Source organism: Oncorhynchus mykiss, chromosome 28 (assembly GCF_013265735.2).
Source record: "Oncorhynchus mykiss isolate Arlee chromosome 28, USDA_OmykA_1.1, whole genome shotgun sequence".
In the NCBI taxonomy this organism is placed as follows: domain Eukaryota; kingdom Metazoa; phylum Chordata; class Actinopteri; order Salmoniformes; family Salmonidae; genus Oncorhynchus; species Oncorhynchus mykiss.
This window is the reverse complement of record NC_048592.1, coordinates 7,226,307-7,253,350: the sequence shown is the minus strand read 5'-3', so window position 1 is coordinate 7,253,350 and position 27,044 is coordinate 7,226,307. Positions and strand designations below refer to the sequence as shown.

The 27,044-nt window shown below is 42.5% G+C and overlaps 1 protein-coding gene across 1 annotated transcript; it reads left to right on the top strand.

The window, feature by feature from the left end:
* Positions 1-301: 301 nt before the first annotated feature.
* LOC110509205 (one cut domain family member 3-like) lies at positions 302-27,044 on the top strand. Its single transcript, XM_021590186.2, has 2 exons — positions 302-1,620; positions 25,070-27,044. Exons 1-2 carry the CDS (start codon positions 561-563, stop codon positions 25,438-25,440), a joined length of 1,431 nt encoding a protein of 476 aa, XP_021445861.2. The 5' UTR covers positions 302-560; the 3' UTR covers positions 25,441-27,044.

Below are 27,044 nucleotides of genomic sequence, written 5' to 3'. Positions count from 1 at the left end.
GTGTGGAGTGAATCAAATGTAATTGTGCATATACTGCAGTGAAGTACTAAGAGAGATATATTGTTACTTTTACATTTAAATCTCTCTCTCTCTCACTCACACACACACAGGTGCATGCCTTGAGGTCCTTATATACTCCTCACACACCACTACAGTGTGGTCTGTCTGTGAATCCCACACGACTATCATGCGCGTAACCGGCACAGTTCTAAATACACGGGGCGCGCTCACATACACACTGACACGCGGCTCAGACAGTTTTCAGTGGAAGCGCTGTTGGACAAGGGATGAGATATAGCCTACGAGCGCCTATAACACAGGACACCAACACATGTAACGTGGACGAGGACTATACTCGATATTTAACCACTTTGGATCAAGATAAATTGTTGGAACATGTTGGATTGACTGGGGAAAAATTCGTTTGGTAATATTATCGCTCCAGGAAAGGGAGAGGGAGGAGAGTGAGCGCGCTCCTCTGTCTGTTTGTGTGTGTGAGTGAAAGGAGCGAGAGAGGGAGGGGAGGGAGGTGGGATCGGGAAAGATATATTCTTTCAGCGATGGAAGTCACAATGGAAAACCTTGGCAACCTTCACGGCGTCTCGCACTCACAGGCAGGGGACCTGATGAGCTCCTCACACGCTCGGCAGTCCTCCGCCCCTTCTCACCGGAACCTAGTTTCTCACGCGCACGGCCGGTCGGCGATGGTGTCCAGCATGGCCTCGATACTGGATGGTACCGGGGACTACCGGACAGACCCCTCGTCGCTCTCCGGCCACCTTCACCCGGCCATGAGCATGTGCGAGTCCGGGATGAGCCTGAGCAACACCTACACCACCCTGACACCTCTCCAGCACCTACCTCCCATATCCACAGTCTCCGACAAGTTCCACCACCCACACTCCCACCACCACGCAGCCGCCCAACAGCGACTCTCCGCGGGGAATGTCAGCGGGAGCTTCACGTTAATGAGGGATGACCACCGGGGGCTGGCGTCTATGGGCAACCTATACTGCCACTACCCCAAAGATATGTCCAGCATGGGCCATGGGTCCCTCTCCCCGCTGTCCAACGGCCTTGGCTCTTTGCACAACTCCCAGCAGACGCTCTCAGCTTACGGTCCAAGTGCTCACCTCTCCAATGATGCCAAGATGCTCTCCCCCGTGACAGGCTTCGAGTCCCACGCCACTATGCTATCTCGGAGCGAGGATCACATTGCCAGGAGTTTAGGTGGCCATGGGCACGGCATGATCTCCAACCTCAACGGGATGCACCATACGCACAGCCACCTCCACTCCCAGGCCAATGGGGCAGCGATGCTGGCCGAGCGGGAGAGGCACGGCGCTGGGGCCGGTCAAGGAGGAGGGTCAGGCGGGCATGCGGAGGAGATCAACACTAAGGAGGTGGCTCTGCGGATAACAGCGGAGCTGAAGCGCTACTCCATCCCCCAGGCGATTTTCGCACAGAGGATCCTGTGTCGGTCCCAAGGAACCCTCTCAGATCTCCTGCGGAACCCCAAGCCATGGAGTAAACTCAAGTCTGGCAGGGAGACGTTCCGGAGGATGTGGAAGTGGCTCCAGGAGCCCGAGTTTCAGCGGATGTCTGCCCTTCGGTTGGCTGGTAAGATGCACCTGGTCTCACTGCCTATGTCGTGTGGGCTTCGTATTGAACAGTCAATCGTAACCAATTGACGTTTTGCGCTTATTAAAAGCATACGTTCTCGCTTTTGTCAAATTCGCTCTATTTAAATAGCTATCTGTATAGGCTTATATAATACATTTGCTATTCTATACAAAGCACTTGTTTTATGCTAAAGACTTAAACGAACTTTATCAGACAAAACCTCAACTTCCAAACGATTCAGCACCATGGACAGCGGTCAGTGTAAAACGGTTGCGAGCAAAGCTACTTATGAGACTCTGGGTATATTATGTCCACAAGGTCCTCGAGATAGGGGGAATGTGTGCTCTCTAACGCGCCGGGTGTGTGTGTGTCTAAAACATGTCCCCCTGTCCATCGTGGGTCTCTCTAGTGAATCTCATATGTTCCAAACATGTAACTCACTGAGACCAAGACACTGAATGTCAGTGTCTTGGTTGCTTTGAATCAAGATGTTTCTCTGCTCTATCTTGACTTGTTTATTGAAAATATCACTCGTTCTCATGGGTCCCGTGTGCTCCACCAGCTTGAACATGGAGGCACATAAACTAGTGCGCGGGAGGAGAGCGCGTCAGCGGCGCGTGACCTCTGGCTGCTGATCAATACGCGACGTCCCACTCTACCCTTTAAAATGTGGCACCCGAATCAATATTCGAATCCGACCTGAAAGACAGCCAACCACACGGCCGCGCCGGCTTTTCATTTAGACCCTTAACGGTCTAAAATTAGACTACATATGGGTTGTCAGTCTACAACTGGCTTCCCTCTGCTTCTATGACGCGGGTTTTAGTTCATGCCATATCTAAAATGCTATGGCATGCTATGCTATCCCTTGGGCATAGAAACACATATACTACTCAAGTAAAATACAAAGTATTTTCGTTCAAAGGACATTTCTTGCTTTTGGCAATACTAGTAGGCATACAGGCCCTCCAGCCAACCCTAAATCATCGAAATAAAGGCCACAAACGCGTCCATTTTATTTTTTTAGATTTTCTCTCTGCAGTTAATTGGTTTGATTAATTTATCAGATTCTGGTTTTACATTTTAATCACTGTCCAATTAATAGTTTAAAAACAAGAGACATTCGAAATGAGTGTAAGACAAAAAATACAATAATTTAATCAATCCACATTTATAGGGAAAGTTGTTTTTCCAAATGGTTGTCGTATTTCAGAGAAGATGTATGTGGGATGTTTTGAGGCAATAACCTTTATGTTCGGTCCACACCAATGAGTAAATGGGCTTCCCCTATCGTCCTCATCCTATATAATTTCAGAAATAGTCCAGACATCATATTTAAGAAATTACTAGGAATGTCCGTTTATGGCCAATGCTTTAATATTTTCGAATGTCTTTTCCAATTTACTCAAAAACAGGCAGTTGAAACAACAAGACCACACAAAACGTACAGGCTATGTGATCACCTTACATCTGTGGCTTTTCACTGTTCTAATCTGTCAAATAAAAATCACTCTGACCAATGTGTAGGCGTGTGTAAATTCCCTTGTCAATAGCGGCCAGAGGGGTTGACTTTAGTGCCCCTCCCAGACCACAGTTTTCAATTAATTCAGGTACATCTGAATGGCTGGTGAGTTACAGACTCATGAAAAGTGTGTGCGTAAGCCTTTGTGCGTGTGCACGTGTGTGTATTTGTCAGCAAGCATGTGTTGAGTGGAAATGCTGATCTCACCAATCTCGCTATCATACCATACACATTTGTAAAGGCATTGAACCAACACAAAAACGTTTTGAAGCTCAGACTGGATCAGCAGGCTAGCTCAGGGGTCCGTAAGGACAGACTTTGGTAAGGTGGAGCTTCTAGCAGGTTGTTGGAGATGGTGTTGACACCGCCAGATCGTGTTCTTGTAGCATATGATTTCCCCAAGTGTTACAGTCAATAACTGATTCCTCTGCACTGTCACACTGTATACATGGTGTTGTGATCACAAGCTGCAGGTCAGACAGTGTTAGAGCTGTCTGAACTTGTACTGCCATAGACCGGATACAGGTGCAACCTTTTCCTTATAGGAAGCATATTTAATAAATAGTGAAAACGCAAGACAGAATGCTGTAGCCAGCAGCCATAATAGTGCGGAGGGCCATTCATAGTGTAGCTCTGTCCTTTCCCTGTTTGCCTGGCTTCGCAGATAGGAGATCAATAAAGCTGCTTCCAATTCCCAACCCCCACTCTCTCTTTCCTCTCTCTCTCTCCCTCGCTCTCTCTCTCTCCCCTTTTGTCTCTCCCTCCTCTGCACAAAAATGCAACCTATAATCCATTATGATTGCCATTGCCGCTAGCACTGGACTGGCTGCTTCAGTGGATTGGAAACCCACACACTGCAGGACAAAGAGTTGAGGGATAAAGCTGGAGGATAGAAGGAGAACTGTCTGATAAAATATGACAAAATAGGCAAATAATTGCGAGTAGGAATAGTTGCAAATCCATCTAGCAGTATTCTGTCTGTACATGTGAATTTGACTTTTGCCCACTGATATTAAGTTAGGATTCGGCCAATGGTGTACCGCAGTTGCCTTTGTGGTTCATTCTTTCTCTGCGACTGTGTCAGTTAGTGGTCACAAATCATGGTCCTAGAGAGCTACAAGGTTGGCATGCTTTTGCTCCAGCCTAGTTCCAACTCATATAATTGAGTAAAAAAGAGACCTGGCCAAGAAGGCAGATCTACATAGAAATAGCCCTCGCAAGACAAAGGCAGTGTTTTTGGGGGTATATAGAGCCAGTTAAGGCAGCTATCCTTGGTCCTGATGATTCAGACTGCTGTGGTTCTGAATGGACAGCTGGGAACATTTATTCAGAAGCTGGCCCCAGGCTTCTGTTTCGTGACAGTGGATGTAGACTTGGAAAGAGTGAACAACCTCATCGTACATCAGATGTTGCTTGATTATATTAATAGGGGTTCAATGCTCAGAATTGTGTTGTTGTTATTATTAGAAATGTGATCTACAGAATGGATTGATAGAGATACGTTTTTGGAATAACACTATGTATACCCTTAAGTCTCTGTGTTGTGGGGGCGCCCATACCCTAACACTGCCAGCTGGGAGAGCAGGCGTTTATTGAGGGTTGGTGAGTTTGGGCTTTGTGTCAACAGGCAGATAGAGGTAGGGTAGAGAAAGGATCAATAGAGACTTTAATAATTGATAAGAATGAGGGAGAGGGAGATGGAGGAGAGTAGAAAGAAAAGGGGAAGAGAAGAGAGAGGGAAGGATGAGTGGTGTAGCCCTTGTAACAGATTTGTTTCTGGGTAAGCAAAGTCAAATGTGTGGTTAACAACACGCAGCGTCAACCACAACCCAACATATGTGTGGTAGCTACAAACAAAAGTGTGTACAACATGCTGTTTTTACACCTGTAGGAAAATAACAAAATCACATCTCAGTCAGTAAAATAACTGGGTTACTTAAGAATGCACTGTTTAAATGTTTGTTAACTCCGACGGCATACTAATATTCAAACACTTTCTAATTGAACTTTTACTGAAACCTGAAGGTCCTTTTATGATAAAGAATCTCTTGTAGAAAGGCTGCCTGGCCAAGAAGGAAGATCTACATAGAAATAACCCTCGCAAGACGAAGGCAGTGTTTTTAACAGGGGGATTCTAGTGTATGTAGTCAGCCATAGTAATGATCTGTTTCTGCTTATGTCAGCAAATCGACCTCAATGCAATCCAAGGTTGTGATGTCATTAGATTTGTAAAGGTTGTTATGGTTTATGGGGTATGTAATGCATCTTTATGTGGGCATGCAAGCACATTTCACTGTGTGTGTGTGCTTGTGCTTGTGTGTGGTGTGTACGTGTGTGATTGGGTTATAGAGTGTGTCTGCACTATACATTGTTCAGGCTTATCTGACTCCCTCTGAATCAGAATCGATATTCCCTCCCTCCCTCCCTCCCTCCCTCCCTCCCTCCCTCCCTCCCTCCCTCCCTCCCTCCCTCCCTCCCTCCCTCCCTCCATCCATCCATCTCTGGCACTGCACCAGCAGCGCCAACCGAGCAGATCTGTCCAACTCCTCCTCATCCCATGCCCCCCCCCCCCCCCCTCTGCGTCACAGGTTCTCCCATCAATGGTCTTCCCTGCTACTACAGAACAAACACCACATGTTTAGTAACACCCTGCATGCACTGGACCACAGAGCATACCACACTACATCAATGCAGTAACCTCCATACAGTAGACTACAAACAATGCAAGTAGCCTATATAAAGGCCAATAAGTAAACATTTGCATGACATATACACGTCTCATATTCACATTTGGGGTTTAATAGAGAATTTGAGAATTTTAGATACAAAAATAAAATAAAAGCTAAATACTGTCCAATTACGTAGCCTAATACAATGTTGTGAAAGACTGGGTAGGATCAGTTTTATTCAGGAAAAAACGTGGACAAACACAGAATGTGAAGAGGTTGAGAAGTAAAGTAAAGCTGAGTAGATTAGGTCAATAATGTTCTGATGGAAGTCGAATGACACGCTCAGCTGTGAGGGTTCGGCTGGAAAGGCGCTGTCAAGGGTTCTTCTGTGCATAGTTCTCTCGGCAAGCGAGGCGCTGTCTGGGGTTCTGAAGAGTATTCGGTGTGCTTATGAGGTGCTGTCTGTGGTTATGCAGAGTGTTCTGTGTGCCTATGAGGCGCTGTCCGTGGTACGGAAGAGTGTTCAGAGTGCCTATGCGCGATGTTTGTGGTAGACTGTTTGAGCGACTGGGGCCTCATTTATCAACCGTGAGTACATTTCTCACTAAATTCTGGCATACATGGAGATTCTAGAATTTTCATTTGGTGCTCAACAAATTATTGGGATTTATCAAACTGTCCCACGTTACATAAATCAGAGCCATACTATACACGGAGTATACCAAACATTACGAACACCTTCCTAATATTGAGTTGCACCATTTTCAAACTAAAAAGGCATTCCGCCTTTAACAAGTGCCAAACACTGGCCGCGAGCATGCTTGGCTATTAAATGAGCTATGGGTAAGAGCATCTGCTAAACGACTAAAATGTAGGCCTAAATGTAGAAGAAACACATTAGGCTACATGGTGCTATGTGATCTCCTTACCAACGGCAAATGCACCTGTTTTATCATTAGGCCTATGTTTGAATGTTTTTATTACCCTCCCAATTATTATAATTCCCGTTCATCAATCATCTCCATTTCCCTCAAAATAACAATATTTGCTTGCAAAAAAATTGATGGACCACTAGAAGTTGTACAAGCATACACATGGCCTGAGAAATGCACACTTTTGCGTCAAATTCACATTTTATAAATACCAATCTTTATGCGAAAACTGGCGCACGCAAGGTTTAGTCTTTTTTGTGCGCTCGCACCTTTGAGCGTTGTCCATAGTTCTGGGTAAAAGTTCTGTCGGCTGGCGAGGCGTTGTTTGTGGTTCTGAACCGAGTTAGCATCAAAGGACAACAGCATTCGTATTTGCATTCTCATTGGAGCTTGTAGACTTCATTAGAAAGCACAGGATTTAATCCAAAATAAATGAAGTGATTAATCGAAATAAAACCATTTTCTATTTAGTGGCAACATTATACCCCTTCAAAAACTGGCAAGCTGACTTAGCCAGTCCATATTCCCCAAATTCCCCATTTCAGTTTTGTAAACCCTGCAGTGCAATCACTAGGCTACTTGAAACTTGAAACCTGTGTGTGTGTGTGTTAATATCTTCAGTGGGGTTGACACCTTCTCTCAGGTTTAGAATGTACAATCATAACACTTAATTCACACAACTTCAATTAAATGCAATCGAAGACGAAAACAAAATACAACGGCAACAGCAACATTGCTTTCGCATAATATAACCGGTTTAAGGATTCAATTATTCGACTAAAATGTACAAAAAATAACTGGAACAACTATGATGTAAATACTTCAACCCTGCATGATAGGATTAATCCATACAATTTCTAAGTGTATTTTTAAAGACACGAATCCGCATAGTCACGTCAGTAACTTTTCCCTCTTTTCATGAACATTTGTATGAATAAATGCGCATAACCGATTTCTCTGTTTCACTAATTTTATTCATTTATGATTTTTTTCCCCCTCCAAATTATTATTATTTAAACGTTTTCCATAATTTGGAGAAAAAACAAAATAATTATCGGGGTTCTAAAATTCTTATTTGAACCCAATAGCCAAATAAATTTAGCATTAAGAGCCCGTGACCTATATGCAATATATTTAGGCATATTCTTTTCAAACCCATAGCTTATAAACACCATACGAATAAACTGCTTTGAACAAATCTCGTGTGCGCAATAGGATAGCTTTTAAATTACACAACAAATAAACAGCAGACCAAACTATTCAGAAACCGTATTGTCCTATCGAATAAACAACAGAAGTGTCTCTTTTCCTTTATAAGCAGGGAATACTATGCCTATACCAAATGGCTACAGGAAATAGGCTCTTTAAATTGTGAATATATTTAGAATGATTGTGAATAATTTTTCCAAACATGCATTATTATAGTTTGCAAAAACATCTGCATTGAATAGCCAATGTTGGCTAAAATGTGAACGTATGGTGGTGTAGCATGTACAAGATAATTCAATTGCAATAATGCTTGGCTTGTAGACTTCATTAGAAAGCACAGGATTTCATAAAAATTAACGAAATGATTCATCGAAATCAAACAATTTTCTATTAATTACGGCAGCTTCTAATGTAAAATCTTTTGACGGCTGTACAGTTGCTGTTGCATGTCTTTGTGGAAATCCAACCGTTGAATTTACAGCAATATATGGGCTCTAATCAAGACAACCAATGAGCGTAGATCCCAGAGGTGTGACCGACAGTGATTGATTGACATAAACTGTTTCTCGCCTGCAGTAGTCCGGCCGGTAAGGGAGAGGGCTCATCTCACCGCACGCAAAACGCGATCACGTCATTCCGCCCCTGCCTCGGTCCCAGGCACGCCCAGGCTCAGGGGCACACCACTATAGCAGCATGGTGCGGTCAGTTATGAAACACACACACACACACACACACACACACACACACACACACACACACACACACACACACACACACACACACACACACACACACACACACACACACACACACACACACATACAGAGAGAGAGCAAGAGAGAGACACACACTTACTGTAAAGGGCGACTGAACTTCCTGATTTGGCCTTGTTTTAGAGTTGGTTCATTATGAAATGGTTGTGGCTATGACTGAATTCAAACCTAGGCTGGTTTCAGGGTGTGGTTTGATGTGGGTGTCTCCAATTAGCTTCAGCTGGCTGGTGTGTGACTGTGACAAATATATATAAATATATATTTTTAATTGCATTTATTAAAACAACAACAATACAATACAAAGACTATGCAAATGGCCTCTCCCATGAGCGGGTGCTCTGGTCAGTGGGTGCACTTGCTCCCACCCACCCCGAGAAGCCTGCAGAGCGAAGCCCCTGACCCAAAGCCCAAAGGGATTTTCCAAGGGCGGGAAGGACCAAGCTCTGCCTGATGGGCATGGAAGCGAGCGCACCAATAATCATCAGGACCAGCACACACACCAGTCACAGTGTGAAACCAAAACACAAAACATACATAACTAAACACAAAACATACATAACTAAACACAAAACATACATAACTAAACACATCCCTACCCTCACCCCTGATTGGAGGATCTCAAACATTTATACTGTGCATTTATCCCAACACTCGTTCATTCCAGCCACAGATCACCCCATCTTTCCCAGTAAATCGGCATTCTACCATTTCCTCTTGCAATACATCCCTCCATTCTCCCATGGTGTCTCACTAGGGACTTGAACCTCCCCATCTGCAACATTTCTGCCGAAATTGCCCCAATAATTAAAGTGTTACCAAAGAGTACAATGATATTTCCTATTTACTGACTGTGGTCCTTCAAATCCCCCAACAATACAGTTTGCATGTTCATTCACACCCTGATATTATGATCTAACAACCATTCCTTGACCTGACTCCAAAAACAAGCCATAGATGGACAGCACCAAAAGAGATGCTCTATTGATTCTGTTTCCATGTTGCAGAGTCTACACCGGTCTACTGTTTAATGCCCCATATACTGACCATTCTTTTTGTAGTGAGAATTTTATCAAATGGCTTAAGTTGAAAAGAACAGTGGCAAAGTTGGTTTGACTTTTGGATAGCCGATCTCCGGGGCTCGTTAGGGCCCTTCAATAAATTGCACAGAAAGTTTTCACATCCCATGACTTTTTCCACATTTTGTTGTGTTATAAGTTCAGGAGTAAAAATGTGCTTAACACATCACATAATAAGTTGCATGGACTCACTCTGTGGGTAATAATAGTGCTTAACATGATTTCTGAAAGACTATGTCACCTCTGTACCCCACACATACATCCTGTTTGCAACAAGGCACTGCAGTAATACTGCACACAAATTGTCCAAGCAATTCACATTTATTCCTTAATACAAACTGTTATGTTTGGAGCTAATCCAATAAAACCCATTACTGATTACCACATTTTAATGGATGGGGGTGGCTGCATCACATTATGGGTGTGCTTGTAATTCTTAAGAACTGGGGACGTTTTCAGCATTAAAAAAATGATGGAATGGAGCTAAGCACAGGAAAAATCCAAGAGGAAAACCTGGTTCAGTCTGCTTTCCACCAGACACGGTGAGACGAATCCACCTTTCAGCAGGACAATAACCTAAAACACAAGGCCAAATCTACTTACAGTGCCTTGCGAAAGTATTCGGCCCCCTTGAACTTTGCGACCTTTTGCCACATTTCAGGCTTCCAACATAAAGATATAAAACTGTATTTTTTTGTGAAGAATCAACAACAAGTGGGGCACAATCATGAAGTGGAACGACATTTATTGGATATTTCAAACTTTTTTAACAAATCCAAAACTGAAAAATTGGGCGTGCAAAATTATTCAGCCCCCTTAAGTTAATACTTTGTAGCGCCACCTTTTGCTGCGATTACAGCTGTAAGTCACTTGGGGTATGTCTCTATCAGTTTTGCACATCGAGAGACTGCAATTTTTTCCCATTCCTCCTTGCAAAACAGCTCGAGCTCAGTGAGGTTGGATGGAGAGCATTTGTGAACAGCAGTTTTCAGTTCTTTCCACAGATTCTCGATTGGATTCAGGTCTGGACTTTGACTTAGCCATTCTAACACCTGGATATGTTTATTTTTGAACCATTCCATTGCAGATTTTGCTTTATGTTTTGGATCATTGTCTTGTTGGAAGACAAATCTCCGTCCCAGTCTCAGGTCTTTTGCAGACTCCATCAGCTTTTCTTCCAGAATGGTCCTGTATTTGGCTCCATCCATCTTCCCATCAATTTTAACCATCTTCCCTGTCCCTGGTGAAGAAAAGCATCCCTCTAAGACTCACTAAGCACACATGCTTTGTTTGTAAATTATGTCTGAATGCGTGTGCCCCTGTCTATCTGTAATTTTAAAAACAAGAAAATGGTGGAATCTGGTTTGCTTAATATAAGGACTTTGATATGATTTATTATTTTACTTTTACTTTTGATACCTAAGTACATTTTAGCAATTACATTTACTTTTGATACTTAAAGCATATTTTAAACCAAATACTTTTAGACTTTTACTCAAGTATAATTTTACTGGGTAACTTTGACTTTTACTTGACTTTTTCTAATAAGGTATCTTTACTTTTACTCAAGTATGACAGTTGGGTACTTTTTCCACCACTGCTGCTTATACATAATTACTTGCTCACCAACGTTTCGGTCAATATTTTTGCAGTTTGCACATGCCTTTTTGGATCTTCTTTCAGGCCTATTATTCAAATGTTTAAGATGAGCTTACAATTTATACAATTGCTATTGTATAAACCTATACAAATCTACAGTGCCTTGCGAAAGTATTCGGTCCCCTTGAACTTTGCGACCTTTTTTCCACATTTCAGGCTTCAAACATAAAGATATAAAACTGTATTTTTTTGTGAAGAATCAACAACAAGTGGGACACAATCATGAAGTGGAACGACATTTATTGGATATTTCAAACTTTTTTAACAACTCAAAAACTGAAAAATTGGGCGTGCAAAATTATTCAGCCCCTTTACTTTCAGTGCAGCAAACTCTCTCCAGAAGTTCAGTGAGGATCTCTGAATGATCCAATGTTGACCTAAATGACTAATGATGATAAATACAATCCACCTGTGCGTAATCAAGTCTCCGTATAAATGCACCTGCACTGTGATAGTCTCAGAGGTCCGTTAAAAGCGCAGAGAGCATCAAGAAGAACAAGGAACACACCAGGCAGGTCCGAGATACTGTTGTGAAGAAGTTTAAAGCCGGATTTGGATACAAAAAGATTTCCCAAGCTTTAAACATCCCAAGGAGCACTGTGCAAGCGATAATATTGAAATGGAAGGAGTATCAGACCACTGCAAATCTACCAAGACCTGGCCGTCCCTCTAAACTTTCAGCTCATACAAGGAGAAGACTGATCAGAGATGCAGCCAAGAGGCCCATGATCACTCTGGATGAACTGCAGAGATCTACAGCTGAGGTGGGAGACTCTGTCCATAGGACAACAATCAGTCGTATATTGCACAAATCTGGCCTTTATGGAAGAGTGGCAAGAGGAAAGCCATTTCTTAAAGATATCCATAAAAAGTGTTGTTTAAAGTTTGCCACGAGCCACCTGGGAGACACACCAAACATGTGAAAGAAGGTGCTCTGGTCAGATGAAACCAAAATTGAACTTTTTGGCAACAATGCAAAACGTTATGTTTGGCGTAAAAGCAACACAGCTGAACACACCATCCCCACTGTCAAACATGGTGGTGGCAGCATCATGGTTTGGGCCTGCTTTTCTTCAGCGGGGACAGGGAAGATGGTTAAAATTAATGGGAAGATGGATGGAGCCAAATACAGGACCATTCTGGAAGAAAACCTGATGGAGTCTGCAAAAGACCTGAGACTGGGACGGAGATTTGTCTTCCAACAAGACAATGATCCAAAACATAAAGCAAAATCAACAATGGAATGGAATATTCAAAAATAAACATATCCAGGTGTTAGAATGGCCAAGTCAAAGTCCAGACCTGAATCCAATCGAGAATCTGTGGAAAGAACTGAAAACTGCTGTTCACAAATGCTCTCCATCCAACCTCACTGAGCTCGAGCTGTTTTGCAAGGAGGAATGGGAAAAAATGTCAGTCTCTCGATGTGCAAACCTGATAGAGACATACCCCAAGCGACTTAAAGCTGTAATCGCAGCAAAAGGTGGCGCTACAAAGCATTAACTTAAGGGGGCTGAATAATTTTGCACTGCCAATTTTTCAGTTTTGGATTTGTTAAAAAAGTTTGAAATATCCAATAAATGTCGTTCCACTTCATGATTGTGTCCCACTTGTTGTTGATTCTTCACAAAAAAATACAGTTTTATATCTTTATGTTAGAAGCCTGAAATGTGGCAAAAGGTCGCAAAGTTCAAGGGGGCCGAATACTTTCGCAAGGCACTGTAGTTACTCTCTCCAAAACTGTGCTCGGAACATGGAGGGTTTTTATTTCACAAACACATCGATATTTGCATGTTTTTTTTATGTAGGCTTACCCTTGGGACTCCTGCAGCCTAAATTACAGTATGTCCCTCATATGATACCAAGCCCAAAGGAAATCCCTATAAGGAAACCATCTCTCAATGCCCTAAGCCCTATGTTACTATCTTACACTCTGAGCCCTGGATAACTAGGCCCCATCTACCTCTCACATCTCTGTCATATCCTGCACACTGTCAAGAGTTATAGCTCACAGTAAGAAAGTACAATTCGACCAACTACCTGCTACCCTTTTCATCTTTAAAGGGTAAGAAGCTTGAGTTTTTACTCACCAATTTAACAACACAGTGTGGTCAAAGACTTAGTAACGATCTGGTTACCTATAAGTACAAACACACTTATGTTTTGGGGTTGTTACGTATTTCTTCACTTATTTCCATATAACTTCTAAACAATGCACTATTTCTCAACTACATATAGAGGATCTATTCTGCGCTACCGAGTTTGTATGCTAGCCTGGAAGCTAGCTCAAGCTGGTTAATGTTAGCCACACCTCAAGCTATTCCAGACTTTGTGGATGTGTTATCTAGTGGAAACCCATTGGCATGGCAGGCTCTGATGCTTTCTTGCCGTGGGCTCAAAACGAAAGAGAAAATCATATCTGCTTGATCTAATTGCATGTTTTCTGTGAAGGCTGTGGGAGTTTTTTAACATTTCCCCACCTTGGCTCATCGCTAGCGCGCTAGCTAACTGATATCTGAAATCTATCTATGTTGGATTTCGGCCCAGTGAAGCACCCACCTCCCCCTTGCTTTGGGAGCAAACTCAGACTGTACTATTTTGAAAGTTTTATACCATTGGATGGTCTCTGCTTGCTCTTTGCTTTTAATCTGCGGTTATGTTTTAGTTGTTTTAGTTGTGTTCTAGCAGGTCTCCAGTAGTTGGGCTCTATGTTGCCTACCATAACCATGGTGGTTGGCTAGGGTAGCTAGGCGAATAACTAGTTGGCTAAATAGCTAACATGAGCTGGCTAGCCAGTTTGCTGGCTAAAATAACTATAGCTAACAATCTTTGATAACTGGTTGGAGAGCGTTATGTATTTCCAAAACTTTGGATTACTTTAATGTAGCTGTGAGCTAGATGTTGACAGCAGCTGGCTGACTCATTCAGTGCTAATGTATCATTAGCAGGCTAGTAGGGCTAATATTAGCAGGCTAGTTGGATCGCAACCTTGTAGGTTGATTTGTAACAATAATACATTCATTAAATATTTGCTTGTAAATTGGCTGAAAATTAAATTGAAACCAGTAATCATGAGTGCAAACGATTTGGTTTCATTAGAAGTTTTAAATTTGAAGTTATTTCCGCTTACGTCTGGTTACATCTGGTTACGTATATGTTACCTACCTACCTACTGTGACATCACGTGTACATGTAAAGGTGATGATTATGATGAGTAAAGGGAGGCCAAACTTTCTTTCTTTTGCTATTTTCACAAACAAATTATAATGCATTGGTAGGGAAGAGTATATCTTCAGTGTGGGTCTTTATGGATATATAAAATAAGTTATTTGAATGCCCTGGTAACCCTGGAGTTTAATTTTCGGGCTGGTTAGAACAGATTCTAATAACCCATTGGCAGTCATACCAAAACTAAAAGCAGAGAGCACCTTTGAATGGAATTGAAAGTTACAGATCGTGGTTTGAATGGGGCATGATTAAGTTGGGTTGATTAGAATTAGGCCTAACCCGAGAGATGTAAGTATCTCTGGATAACATAGCCTGCATCTGTAGGGCCAATATAATAATATGTAATCCTCCCAGTCCTTTGTTTGTTTTAGTAATATTAACATGATATATTAAAATATGAATATTGAATTCAAACATAATATATTATATTGACCATTATAAGTATGTGTTAACTTATTCTACAGAAGATTTCCAATGTAGGCCTACACTGCACCCTGGGGTCTGCCGCCCAAGTGTTTGCGATGTTATTGGTTGAGCTAATGGGAGAGAAAGGAAGGGGAGAGTGGTGTTGGCATTGTAAAATGGCCGGTAGCAGCAGTTGTTTGAAAACAGGCATTACGTATTGAAGTATCAGTATATTAGCACTAGTATTCAGTCATTACATTAGTCAGTATTGAGTTGGGTTGGAACGTCACTTAGAAAGCCTGGGGAGAGCTTGGCAAGGCCGAGCCTGAACGAATTGAATAAACGTTCCATGGAATGGTTTTGAAGCGTAGATCAATCAATATGGGGACTATCAATCTGAGGACAAATGAAAACAATTGAGAACAACAAGGGGAGCTAACAGATGAAGCAGACTGGAGTGGATGGACTTCTGCTGCTTTGCTTTTAGGGGGGAAAGGGTGAGGAAAGGGAGGAAAGGGGAACACTATAGTTGAAATGTGAAGTGTGACGTGTATGTGTGGGTCCGTCAGCAGTTGTTAATGCCAAACTGAAGACTTGGAGAGACACAATTAGTTAAGTAATTACTAACCTATAGGGCTGCGGAGAACAAACAAACCTGAGAGATATCGTCCAGTGCATTCGGAAAGTATTCAGACCCCTTCACTTTTTCCACATTTTGTTATGTTACAGCATTATTCTAAAATTGATTTAAAAAGTAATATTATTTCATCAATCTACACACAATACATGATAATGACAAATTGAAAACACGTTTTTTTATTTATTTTTATTTTTATACCAATGTATTAAAATAAAAAATAGAAATAACCTTATTTACATAAGTATTCATACCCTATGCTATGAGACTCGAAATTGAGCTCGGGTGCATCCTATTTCCAGTGATCATCCTTGAGATGTTTCTACAACTTGATTGGAGTCCACCTGTGGTAAATTCAGTTAATTAGACATGATTTGGAAAGGCACACACATGTCTAGATAAGGTCCCACAGTTGACAGTGCATGTCAGAGCAAAAACTAAGCCATGAGGTTGAAGGAATTGTCTGTAGAGCTTCGAGACAGGATTGTGTCGAAGCACAAATCTGGGGAAGGGTACCAAAAAATGTCTGCAGCATTGAAGGTCCCCAAGAACACAGTGGCCTCCATCATTCTTAAATGGAAGAAGTTTGGAACCACTAGGACTCTTTCTACAGCTGAGCAATCAGGGGAGAAGGGCCTTGGAGGTGACCAAGAACCCAATGGTCACACAGACTGAGCTCCAGAGTTCCTCTGTGGAGATGGGAGAACTTTCCAGCAGGATAAACATCTATGCAGCACTCCACCAATCAGGCCTTTATTGTAAAGTGGCCAGACGGAAGCCATTCCTAAGTAAAAGGCACATGACAGGACGCTTAGAGTTTGCCAAAAGACACCTAAAGGACTCTCAGACCATGACAAACAATATTCTCTGGTCTGATGAAAGTAAGATTGAACTCTTTGGCCTGAATGCCAATCGTGACGATTACGGTGACTACAGTGAAGCATGGTGGTGACAGCATCATGCGGTGGGGATGTTTTTCAGCGGCAGGGACTGGGAAACTTGTCAGGATCAAGGGAAGATGAAGGGAGCAAAGTACAGAGAGATCCTTGATGAAACCTAAAGGGTTTTGTCATGTACTGTCATGTTGTGTCTTGTCTCTGTCCTTTCCCTTCACCCTGTCTCCCTCTGCTGGTCGTTGTTAGGTTACCTTTTCTCCCCCGCTTTCCCCCAGCTGTTCCTTGTCTCCTCTTGACTACCTCGTCACCCCTTCTCCCACCTGTTCCCCTTTTCCCTCTGATTAGTCCCCTATATCTCTCTCTGTTTTTGTTCCTGTCCTTGTCGGATTCTTGTTTGTTGTGTTTCATGCCTGAACCAGACTGTCGTCATGTTTGCTGTAACCTTGTCTTGTCCTGTCGGAATCTGCCGGTCCGTCTGAGCCTACCTATGTTTGGTAATTAAAGAAGCTCTGTTTAAGTTAATTCGCTTTTGGGTCCTCATTCACGCACCGTAACAGGTTTGAATACTTATGTAAATGGAATATTTCTGTTTTTGATATTTTTTAAATGCATTTGCTCAAATGTCTAAGAAACAGTATTTGCTTTGTCATTGTGGGGTATTGTGTATAGATTGATGAAAAATCTATTTAATCAATTTTAGAATAAGGTTATAATGCAACAAAATGTGAAACAAGTAAAGGGGTCTGAATTCTCCGAATGTGCTGTATATGAGATTGAATGGAAAATACATTTCAGAAAATAAATTGCAAGACATTTGGAGTAATGGTGATGTATGAGGGTTAACATGCTTTGCTTTCAGAGACAAAAACACAGACCACACACACTCACATAGCTCCCCCACAAACATAGCCTACAGTATCAGTCAGGTTGCTCAAGATCCAAGGCAATTGACTTCCGTCCAGATACCCAGGACGTTGCCACTAGGGACCCTGCCACCAGGGAAAATGGTGAGCACTATTACCACCATCAAGTAGTCCACGAGCTCCGGACCCGAGGGTTGGATGTTAAATTCCAGTGGAAGCCACGCGTTTATATATATTTTTAAATAAAAGTATTAGCCTATCCCAAACCATAACCCTTACCTTAAACATTCGGAATGAATGCCTAAATTTAACCGTCATGTTTTTTCTGGTGTAACCCTTTTTTTAAATTTATTTTGTATTTAACTTTTATTTAACCAGGTATTTAACAAGTTCTCATTTACAACTGCGAACTCGCCAAGATAAAGCAAAGCAATGCGACACAAACAACAACACAGAGTTACACATGAAATAAACAAACCTACAGTCAATAACACAATATCAACACATCTATATAATGTGTGTGCAACTTAGGTAAGATTAGGGAGGTAAGGCAATTTAATTACAATTTAGCAATGTCGTAACCCTATCCCAAACTTAACCGTTGAAATTTGACGTTTGGGAAAACTTCTGCATTTTACATATTGGACAAACTTGGACAAACGTCGGAATCTGAAGTCAAATTGGTTAAAAGGAAAAGCTGTACAGTATAGGGCTAATCACACACATCAACCGCATTACCAAATCAGTCAAATCATTCACAAACACAGACACACACGCGCGCGCGCACACACGCGCGCACACACACACGAACATGCAGCTTTCACTGTCGACCAACCAAAGAAAGTCTGCTGCCACACCCGTTACTTTACCTGTATACACCTCAATGAATATGTTAAAAGCATTATAAATTGCTCTGATTCGTATTTTTTTTAATTAAAAGTGTTGAGATTAGTCTTTTATGATCTGCAATTCATGCCACTGTCTCAGCACACACACACACGCACGCACGCACACACATTGATCAACTCCACACAGTCATATTTGTTTACTGGTGTTGTCTAAATTTGCCGTTCAGTCATCCATAATTTTCATACAGCACCTCAACATTGCAGAGATCATTACACGTACACACACTCATGCACGCAGGCGCACACACACATTGTGAGAGGAGGAAATGCATTCCTTTGTGTTGTTCCACAGCTTTTCACAAGAAGGTGATGAATTTTCAAAACTCTTAAAACTCCAAACTGGAAACACTTGTAATCCAACCAGTCTTACATTCAAAACCTTTCATTGTGCATTCATTGTGTTTGTATACATCCAAATGGCGACAGATTTTCATGCGAATATTCTAAAATCCGCATAAAAACAATATGCGCATTTTCCCACCAGAAATGTTTCTATCAGATTGACTTGTTAGGGATAAAAGACTGTGCGTTATGACCCTTGATATTAATTCATAGAATAAAACCTTGGATAATTATTGGAAAGGAGCATCAAGCTCATCACCATGCACTTTCACCACCCTGTAAAGTTCAGCATCATTCATTTAATATATAGGCTGATAAAATAGTAGTGGGAGGACCACACACATGTCATTGTGTGACTGACTCCAAAGTTATTTCGATATGATGGTTATTATATCAATAGCCTATTTGGCCATAAAAGCGTTTCCCGCCAACATTTCTCGCATAATGAACTTTACCCACACAAAAAGATCACACATTCTCTAGCTTATTTTGTTTTGACATTTGGAATGTTTCGACAAATGTTCTGTTTCCATCAGCACTGTCATTAAATGTTTTATCCGACATGTACCTACTTTACTCGCATAAAAACGTTGGATGGAAACCTGGTTACTGATCCTAAATATACGTTTACTGTGAAATATAATGAGTAGATTGGTTTAATCACCAAAACACAACACAATTATATCAATCAGTTATTCAAACAACATTTTAGATACATGTTTCAAATGCTAGAGTACTCTAAATTACACTACATTACACTATATTCACATTAGGCAATACACATGCATTACCCATTAAAATGAACTGAACATCACATTTCTATAATATGTGTGATAAAAGGTGTGATCATTGAAGACATCTTTCACAATGTAATCAAATGAAAGAAACATAATGTTTATTGAGCATTTGGCAATAGGTTCTCGTAGAAAATATCGCAGGAAATATCCTCATTGTTTCATGCACCTGGAGAAAAACCTTTTGATATGGCGAATTCAAACCTACCATACGTTTGGATTTAAATCATTGCATGCCTCATCCAAGCCTGTCATAGGTCTGGATTTAAATAATTGCATGCCTCATTCATGGCCTTGAAGGAAGGGTGGTACGCTCATGGGGATAGCAATCATACACCGTCCACCTTTATTGTAGTAATGTATTCTATTTTACTTATGTATTGTAGTGGTTCTGTCAGTCTGTCCACAACTGCTTTTCCTCCGGAGATAAACCATTTATTCTCTGGCTGTCTGTCACATGCTCGCTCAGGTTCTCTCTCCCGCCGTGAGTGGGACGCGCGCGCGTGCACAAGCCCACACACGGGTGCACATGTGCGCGCGCACACACACCGCGGGCTCGCAGATCAATACGGATCAATTGGGTGGGGAAGGGAAGCCTGATTACTGGACCACGTGTTCAGGAGAAAACCGCGGAAAATCGATCATTGCAGCTTTTAGACCAGCAGCACAGAACGGCTCAGAAACCCGAGGCCTAGTATTGCACCCGACAAAGCAATAAAATACTCTCTACTCCACCGCTCCAAAAGCTACCAATGCAGCTTAAAGATGAACAAAATGCCGACCACAGCAAAGGCAAACAGTATGGTCCAGTTCCAACATATCATGGTGTAGGCGAAACTACAGTGATTACCAATAGAAATAAACTAAAAATGCAATTATCAATGACATGCAGGTTTCACTGCCAACCAACCTTTGTAGGCTAAATCGCGAAGAAAGTCTGATGCTACACCTGTTACTTTACCTGCATACCTCAGTGATAATGCGAAAAGGAAAAGCTGTATAGATTACTCTGATTCGTGATAATTCAATTAAAAGTGTTGAGATTTGTCTTCTTTCACGATCTTCAATTTATACCAAACACACGTCCTTGTCCTTGTGGGGACCAAACAATTGATTCCCATTCAAAATCCAATTTTCCCTAACCCATAACCGTAAACCTTAACCTAACCCTAAACAAACACACACACACACACACATTAGTTAGTTCAGTTAAGCTGAAAAATCAGTTTCCTTGCCCCCTTCACATCCCACTCATGTCTCTCTCAAAATCACATCATGTCTACATTGGGTAATTAACTCTACACCCCTTCTCCCATCCTCAGTTTATTTTCATCTGTCTGTCCACCCATAGTGATGGGTGGACAGACCGCCCCGCCCGAATGTTTGGGAAAGATGTGGTGAAGTGGAAAAAGAGGATGAAGCAGTGCCGGCGATGTTATGTGTGATAATTATAAAGCGCTTTACACATTTTACAGTCACACAAGATGGGGACTTCAAATAGGCCTAAGGCACATCAAGGGAACTGTAGCCTACAGTTCAGATTGTTTAAATGGAAACTGAAATCTGGACACTGATTGTAGTTCTATTCTATTCTACATTGCCTTAATATTAACTCCTGCCGAATTAAGTATTACTTGCAGTAAAATGATACACTAAATATACATTTTGACACTGGGAACAGGAGTGGACAAATATTATTTATTTATTTCAGCATCTTCAGAGAATGCAATTGCACAGTTAGGGACCATCTGCTGGGGCTCTATTTTTTACCAGCATCATAAAAGCTGATAGTATTTCAACCACATGAAATATGCATCCAAGCCTATCTAAAATATTATCCGAAACATGTTGGGTCTTTTTCACAGCTTTCTATTTATTTTAATACAACTGGTGAAACTGATGTCATTTTGAAATTTTGCACAGAAAATCATTCCCATTTTTTTTGTTATTGCATTTTCTCCCCGGTGCCTAAAGGCCTTTACTCCGCGAAAGAAGCGTGGATGACAGAGAAAACTTCACGGATGTCAACTGGATTGAAGTGTTGATTCTATCGACTTGTGCCAAGGTTTTATTTAGTATTTTAGGGCAACGTATAATCACAGAAGAGATGCTGCATGTATCTAATTATAGACAGATGATTAACAAATGGAGAGCTTGGGACTACATGGTTCTATCTGCAAAAAGATGATTGTGAAATAACTGGCTTTAAAATTCCGAACCCTCATTGGTTTGAATGGTGTCAGCAATTTTTTCTATTGTATTCTTATCAACATGAATTTGGGTATTTAGACTACTATATAGGTAGAGACCATTGAACAGAACAAGACAATGTCAATAACTACATTTTGACAAAAATGCAGAAAGAACCTTATAATCCCAAGTTTTTTCGAAATAGCCAATAAAAATTAGTAAATTATAAGCAGAAACATGTGTAAATTAGGCAACAACAAAAAATCCTGCACTCCACGTCAACAAAACGTTCTGCTGTTTATGACTGTAGCCTACAGTGCATTTTCTATATTTGCAGGTTAGGGTCAGATTTTCCCTTTATCACATATTAGTTGGGTATTAGTTAGGTTATTAGCAATTGCGAGCAGGTGCAGGTGAACAAACGCATCACAATCCTCCCACCCTATCACTCTCACTTCTCCATCACCTAAACACCCTGTCCCTTCACTATATCAGTCATTCATTGTGTCCCTACATCCCTCTATTTCGCCATCATTCCACCTGGAAATCTATGAATTTTCATCCATCAAATCAAATCAAATCAAATTTATTTATATAGCCCTTCGTACATCAGCTGATATCTCAAAGTGCTGTACAGAAACCCAGCCTAAAACCCCAAACAGCAAGCAATGCAGGTGTAGAAGCACGGTGGCTAGGAAAAACTCCCTAAAAAGGCCAAAACCTAGGAAGAAACCTAGAGAGGAACCAGGCTATGTGGGGTGGCCAGTCCTCTTCTGGCTGTGCCGGGTGGAGATTATAACAGAACATGGCCAAGATGTTCAAATGTTCATAAATGACCAGCATGGTCGAATAATAATAAGGCAGAACAGTTGAAACTGGAGCAGCAGCACAGCCAGGTGGACTGGGGACAGCAATGAGTCATCATGTCAGGTATTCCTGGGGCATGGTCCTAGGGCTCAGGTCCTCCGAGAGAGAGAAAGAAAGAGAGAATTAGAGAGAGCATGTGTGGGATGGCCAGTCCTCTTCTGGCTGTGCCGGGTGGAGATTATAACAGAACATGGCCAAGATGTTCAAATGTTCATAAATGACCAGCATGGTCGAATAATAATAAGGCAGAACAGTTGAAACTGGAGCAGCAGCACAGCCAGGTGGACTGGGGACAGCAAGGAGTCATCATGTCAGGTAGTCCTGGGGCATGGTCCTAGGGCTCAGGTCCTCCGAGAGAGAGAAAGAGAGAAGGAGAGAATTAGAGAACGCACACTTAGATTCACACAGGACACCGAATAGGACAGGAGAAGTACTCCAGATATAACAAACTGACCCTAGCCCCCCGACACATAAACTACTGCAGCATAAATACTGGAGGCTGAGACAGGAGGGGTCAGGAGACACTGTGGCCCACTCCGAGGACACCCCCGGACAGGGCCAAACAGGAAGGATATAACCCCACCCACTTTGCCAAAGCACAGCCCCCACACCACTAGAGGGATATCTTCAACCACCAACTTACCATCCTGAGACAAGGCTGAGTATAGCCCACAAAGACCTCCGCCACGGCACAACCCAAGGGGGGGGGGGGGGGGGGGGGGGGGGGGCGCCAACCCAGACAGGATGACCACATCAGTGACTCAACCCACTCAGGTGACGCACCCCCTCCAGGGACGGCAAGAGAGAGCCCCAGTAAAGCCAGTGACTCAGCCCCTGTAATAGGGTTAGAGGCAGAGAATCCCAGTGGAAAGAGGGGAACCGGCCAGGCAGAGACAGCAAGGGCGGTTCGTTGCTCCAGAGCCTTTCCGTTCACCCTCCCACTCCTGGGCCAGACTACACTCAATCATATGACCCACTGAAGAGATGAGTCTTCAGTAGAGACTTAAAGGTTGAGACCGAGTTTGCGTCTCTGACATGGGTAGGCAGACCGTTCCATAAAAATGGAGCTCTATAGGAGAAAGCCCTGCCTCCAGCTGTTTGCTTAAAAATTCTAGGGACAATTAGGAGGCCTGCGTCTTGTGACCGTAGCGTACGTGTAGGTATGTACGGCAGGACCAAATCAGAGAGATAGGTAGGAGCAAGCCCATGTAATGCTTTGTAGGTTAGCAGTAAAACCTTGAAATCAGCCCTTGCTTTGACAGGAAGCCAGTGTAGAGAGGCTAGCACTGGAGTAATATGATCAAATTTTTTGGTTCTAGTCAGGATTCTAGCAGCCGTATTTAGCACTAACTGAAGTTTATTTAGTGCTTTATCCGGGTAGCCGGAAAGTAGAGCATTGCAGCAGTCCAACCTGGAAGTGACAAAATCATGGATTAATCCTTCTGCATCATTTTTGGACAGAAAGTTTCTGATTTTTGCAATGTTACGTAGATGGAAAAAAGCTGTCCTTGAAATGGTCTTGATATGTTCTTCAAAAGAGAGATCAGGGTCCAGAGTAACGCCGAGGTCCTTCACAGTTTTATTTGAGACGACTGTACAACCATTAAGATTAATTGTCAGATTCAACAGAAGATCTCTTTGTTTCTTGGGACCTAGAACAAGCATCTCTGTTTTGTCCGAGTTTAAAAGTAGAAAGTTTGCAGCCATCCACTTCCTTATGTCTGAAACACATTCTTCTAGCAAGGGCAATTTTGGGGCTTCACCATGTTTAATTGAAATGTACAGCTGTGTGTCATCCGCATAGCAGTGAAAGTTAACATTATATTTTCGAATAACATCCCCAAGAGGTAAAATATATAGTGAAAACAATAGTGGTCCTAAAACGGAACCTTGAGGAACACCGAAATTTACAGTTGATTTGTCAGAGGACAAACCATTCACAGAGACAAACTGATATCTTTCGGACAGATAAGATCTAAACCAGGCCAGAACTTGTCCGTGTAGACCAATTTGGGTTTCCAATCTCTCCAAAAGAATGTGGTGATCGATGGTATCAAAAGCAGCACTAAGGTCTAGGAGCACGAGGACAGATGCAGAGCCTCGGTCCGATGCCATTAAAATGTCATTTACCACCTTCACAAGAGCCGTCTCAGTGCTATGATGGGGTCTAAAACCAGACTGAAGCATCCATCCATCCATCCATCCATCCATCCATCCATCCATCCCACTTTACTTTATCTATCCATCCACCCCATTCTTTACACTGCCTGCATCCCTCCTTCAATATTTACTATTTTATGTAGTAGGTTCCTGTTTGAAATAGACTTTTGTATTATCAATATTACCAGTAAAATCAGGGTCAAATTCAACAGTATAGGGGGAAATACACTTGGAAAGAGCAGGAAAGACTGGAGGAAACTAAACTCTCCCCCTCTCTTCTCTCCCTCTCTTTTCCCCCTGTCTTCCCCTTCTCCAGCCTGTAAGCGGAAGGAGCAGGACCATGGTCGTGAAAGGAACCTGGTCCCCAAGAAACAGCGGCTGGTTTTCACCGACCTGCAGCGCCGCACGCTGGCGGCTATCTTTAGGGAGAACCGCCGGCCCTCCAAGGAGATGCAGATCACCATCAGCCAGCAGCTGGGCCTGGAGCTCTCCACCGTCTCCAATTTCTTCATGAATGCACGGCGGCGCTGCCACGACCGCTGGGGGTCCACCGGAGGCGTTGAGGGGAACGAGCACGGGGGTGTGCATGGGCACGGTCACATGCACGCTCATGGGAACAACAACAACGCCGGTTCATCCACGGCGCAACCGGGTACCTCCTCTGCTACCACCTTCTCCAAGGAATGAGAGAGAAGGGAAGGGGGTGGGAGAGGATGGAGGGGTTTGGATCTAAAGCGGTGGTCTCTGACCCTGGTGTGCAGGCTTTTTGTCCAGCTCAGCTGTTTCAACTCCTGGTCTTGATGAATAGTTGATGAATTGAATCAGGTGTCTATGACCATTGGTCTGAAGGTGTTCTCTTTTTGTGAGGGATCTCACCTTTTACTCCATTTGGTTTTGTCCATCAGAAACCAAAGAGAAACCAACAGGTCTGAGAGAGGAATGGTGTATTGGTGTCCTAAATTATCCTCAGACCATTAAGTTTGAGCAAATCTGTCTCTAAATCAAGCAAATCTGATTTAAAAAATAATAATAAAAAAAAAACAAGATCAGGAGTCTAAAATAGCTAAGATAAGGTAGTCCCACAGAATAGCTTTGTCTCCCTTTTTTGGGATTGATAAATCCACAAGCTCAAGTCTTTGACTAATGGGCCAAGCAAATACACCAAAGACAACCCCATGGCAATAGACCTGACTGCACAGCACCAGTGGCCATGTGTGTAAAATAGGCAAGGATAAACAGTCAGACATGTCCTCTCTTCTTCTGCTCAGTCAGAAAAACACACATTTCACTGTGTGTTTGTGTGTATGCTATGTACTTGCATGTGTGCTTTTGTGTGTGTGTGTAATGTGTTTGTACAATCACACTCCAGGAGTGTGGTTTCTCTGCAGCAATCTGGTCTGCCATGCAAGTGCAACAGTGCCACCTGCTGGTCGTTTCAGTACACTGTTGCGAGTGAGGAGGTATCTGACTCCATGCACACATCTCAATAGTCTAACTGTCTCCTTTCCTTCATCTGCACTGATATAAAATACCTAGAAAGGTGAAAGCCAAACACCAGGAGAACAATCATTACACTGCTTTCACCTATTTTGCACTTTCAGGTCAGCGCAGATGAAGAAGAGGTGACATGGGGAGACAGACACACACACACACGCACATGTGCATACACACACACAGCCTGAACTGCGTTGTTTTGGGTACAGAGGACATGTCCAAAGACTATCATCCATAGTCATATTTTGATTTTGATTTGATTTGACTAAGATTCCATATTTTGTATGGCTGTTAACTATGTAGCTACTGGAGGGTATGTTCAGGTACCGAAGAGTTACAATCAAATGGGGAAAATCTGGACCTTATTGAGTGTTCTATCGAGGTAACAGGAGGGGACTGCCCTGCTCTAGTGGCCAAACACAAGGGTCAAACGTCACAATATAATTTGAGTGCCAATGACATTTACCCTTTTATGATAATCAGAGAGAGCAGGTGCAACTACTTCCCTTACCATGCCCCCTAGTGGGTGGCCAGTGCCATAGCAACCAACAAATCATTCTAGATCCTCCCATAGAGCACGAGCTCTATGGGGAGATGTGGTCATTCCATATCTCACAAGAATGGATTAATAGATCTTATCAATACTAACCAAAACATACTGAAAATTAACTGTAAAATAAACTGGCTTTTGAGCTTTAGCTCTCCGTCTGCCCTCCCCTCCTCTCCTCTCCCCTCCCCTCCCCTCCTCTCCTCTCCTCTCCTCTCCTCTCCTCTCCTCTCCTCTCCTCTCCTCTCCT

What these genes read in the sequence shown, in the direction of transcription:
- LOC110509205 (XM_021590186.2), top strand. Translation starts at nt 561, where the DNA reads ATGGAAGTCACAATGGAAAACCTTGGCAACCTTCACGGCGTCTCGCAC. An exon ending in GTCTGCCCTTCGGTTGGCTG is followed by an intron (nt 1,621 to 25,069) that starts GTAAGATGCACC and finishes CCCCTTCTCCAG; the next exon opens with CCTGTAAGCGGAAGGAGCAG.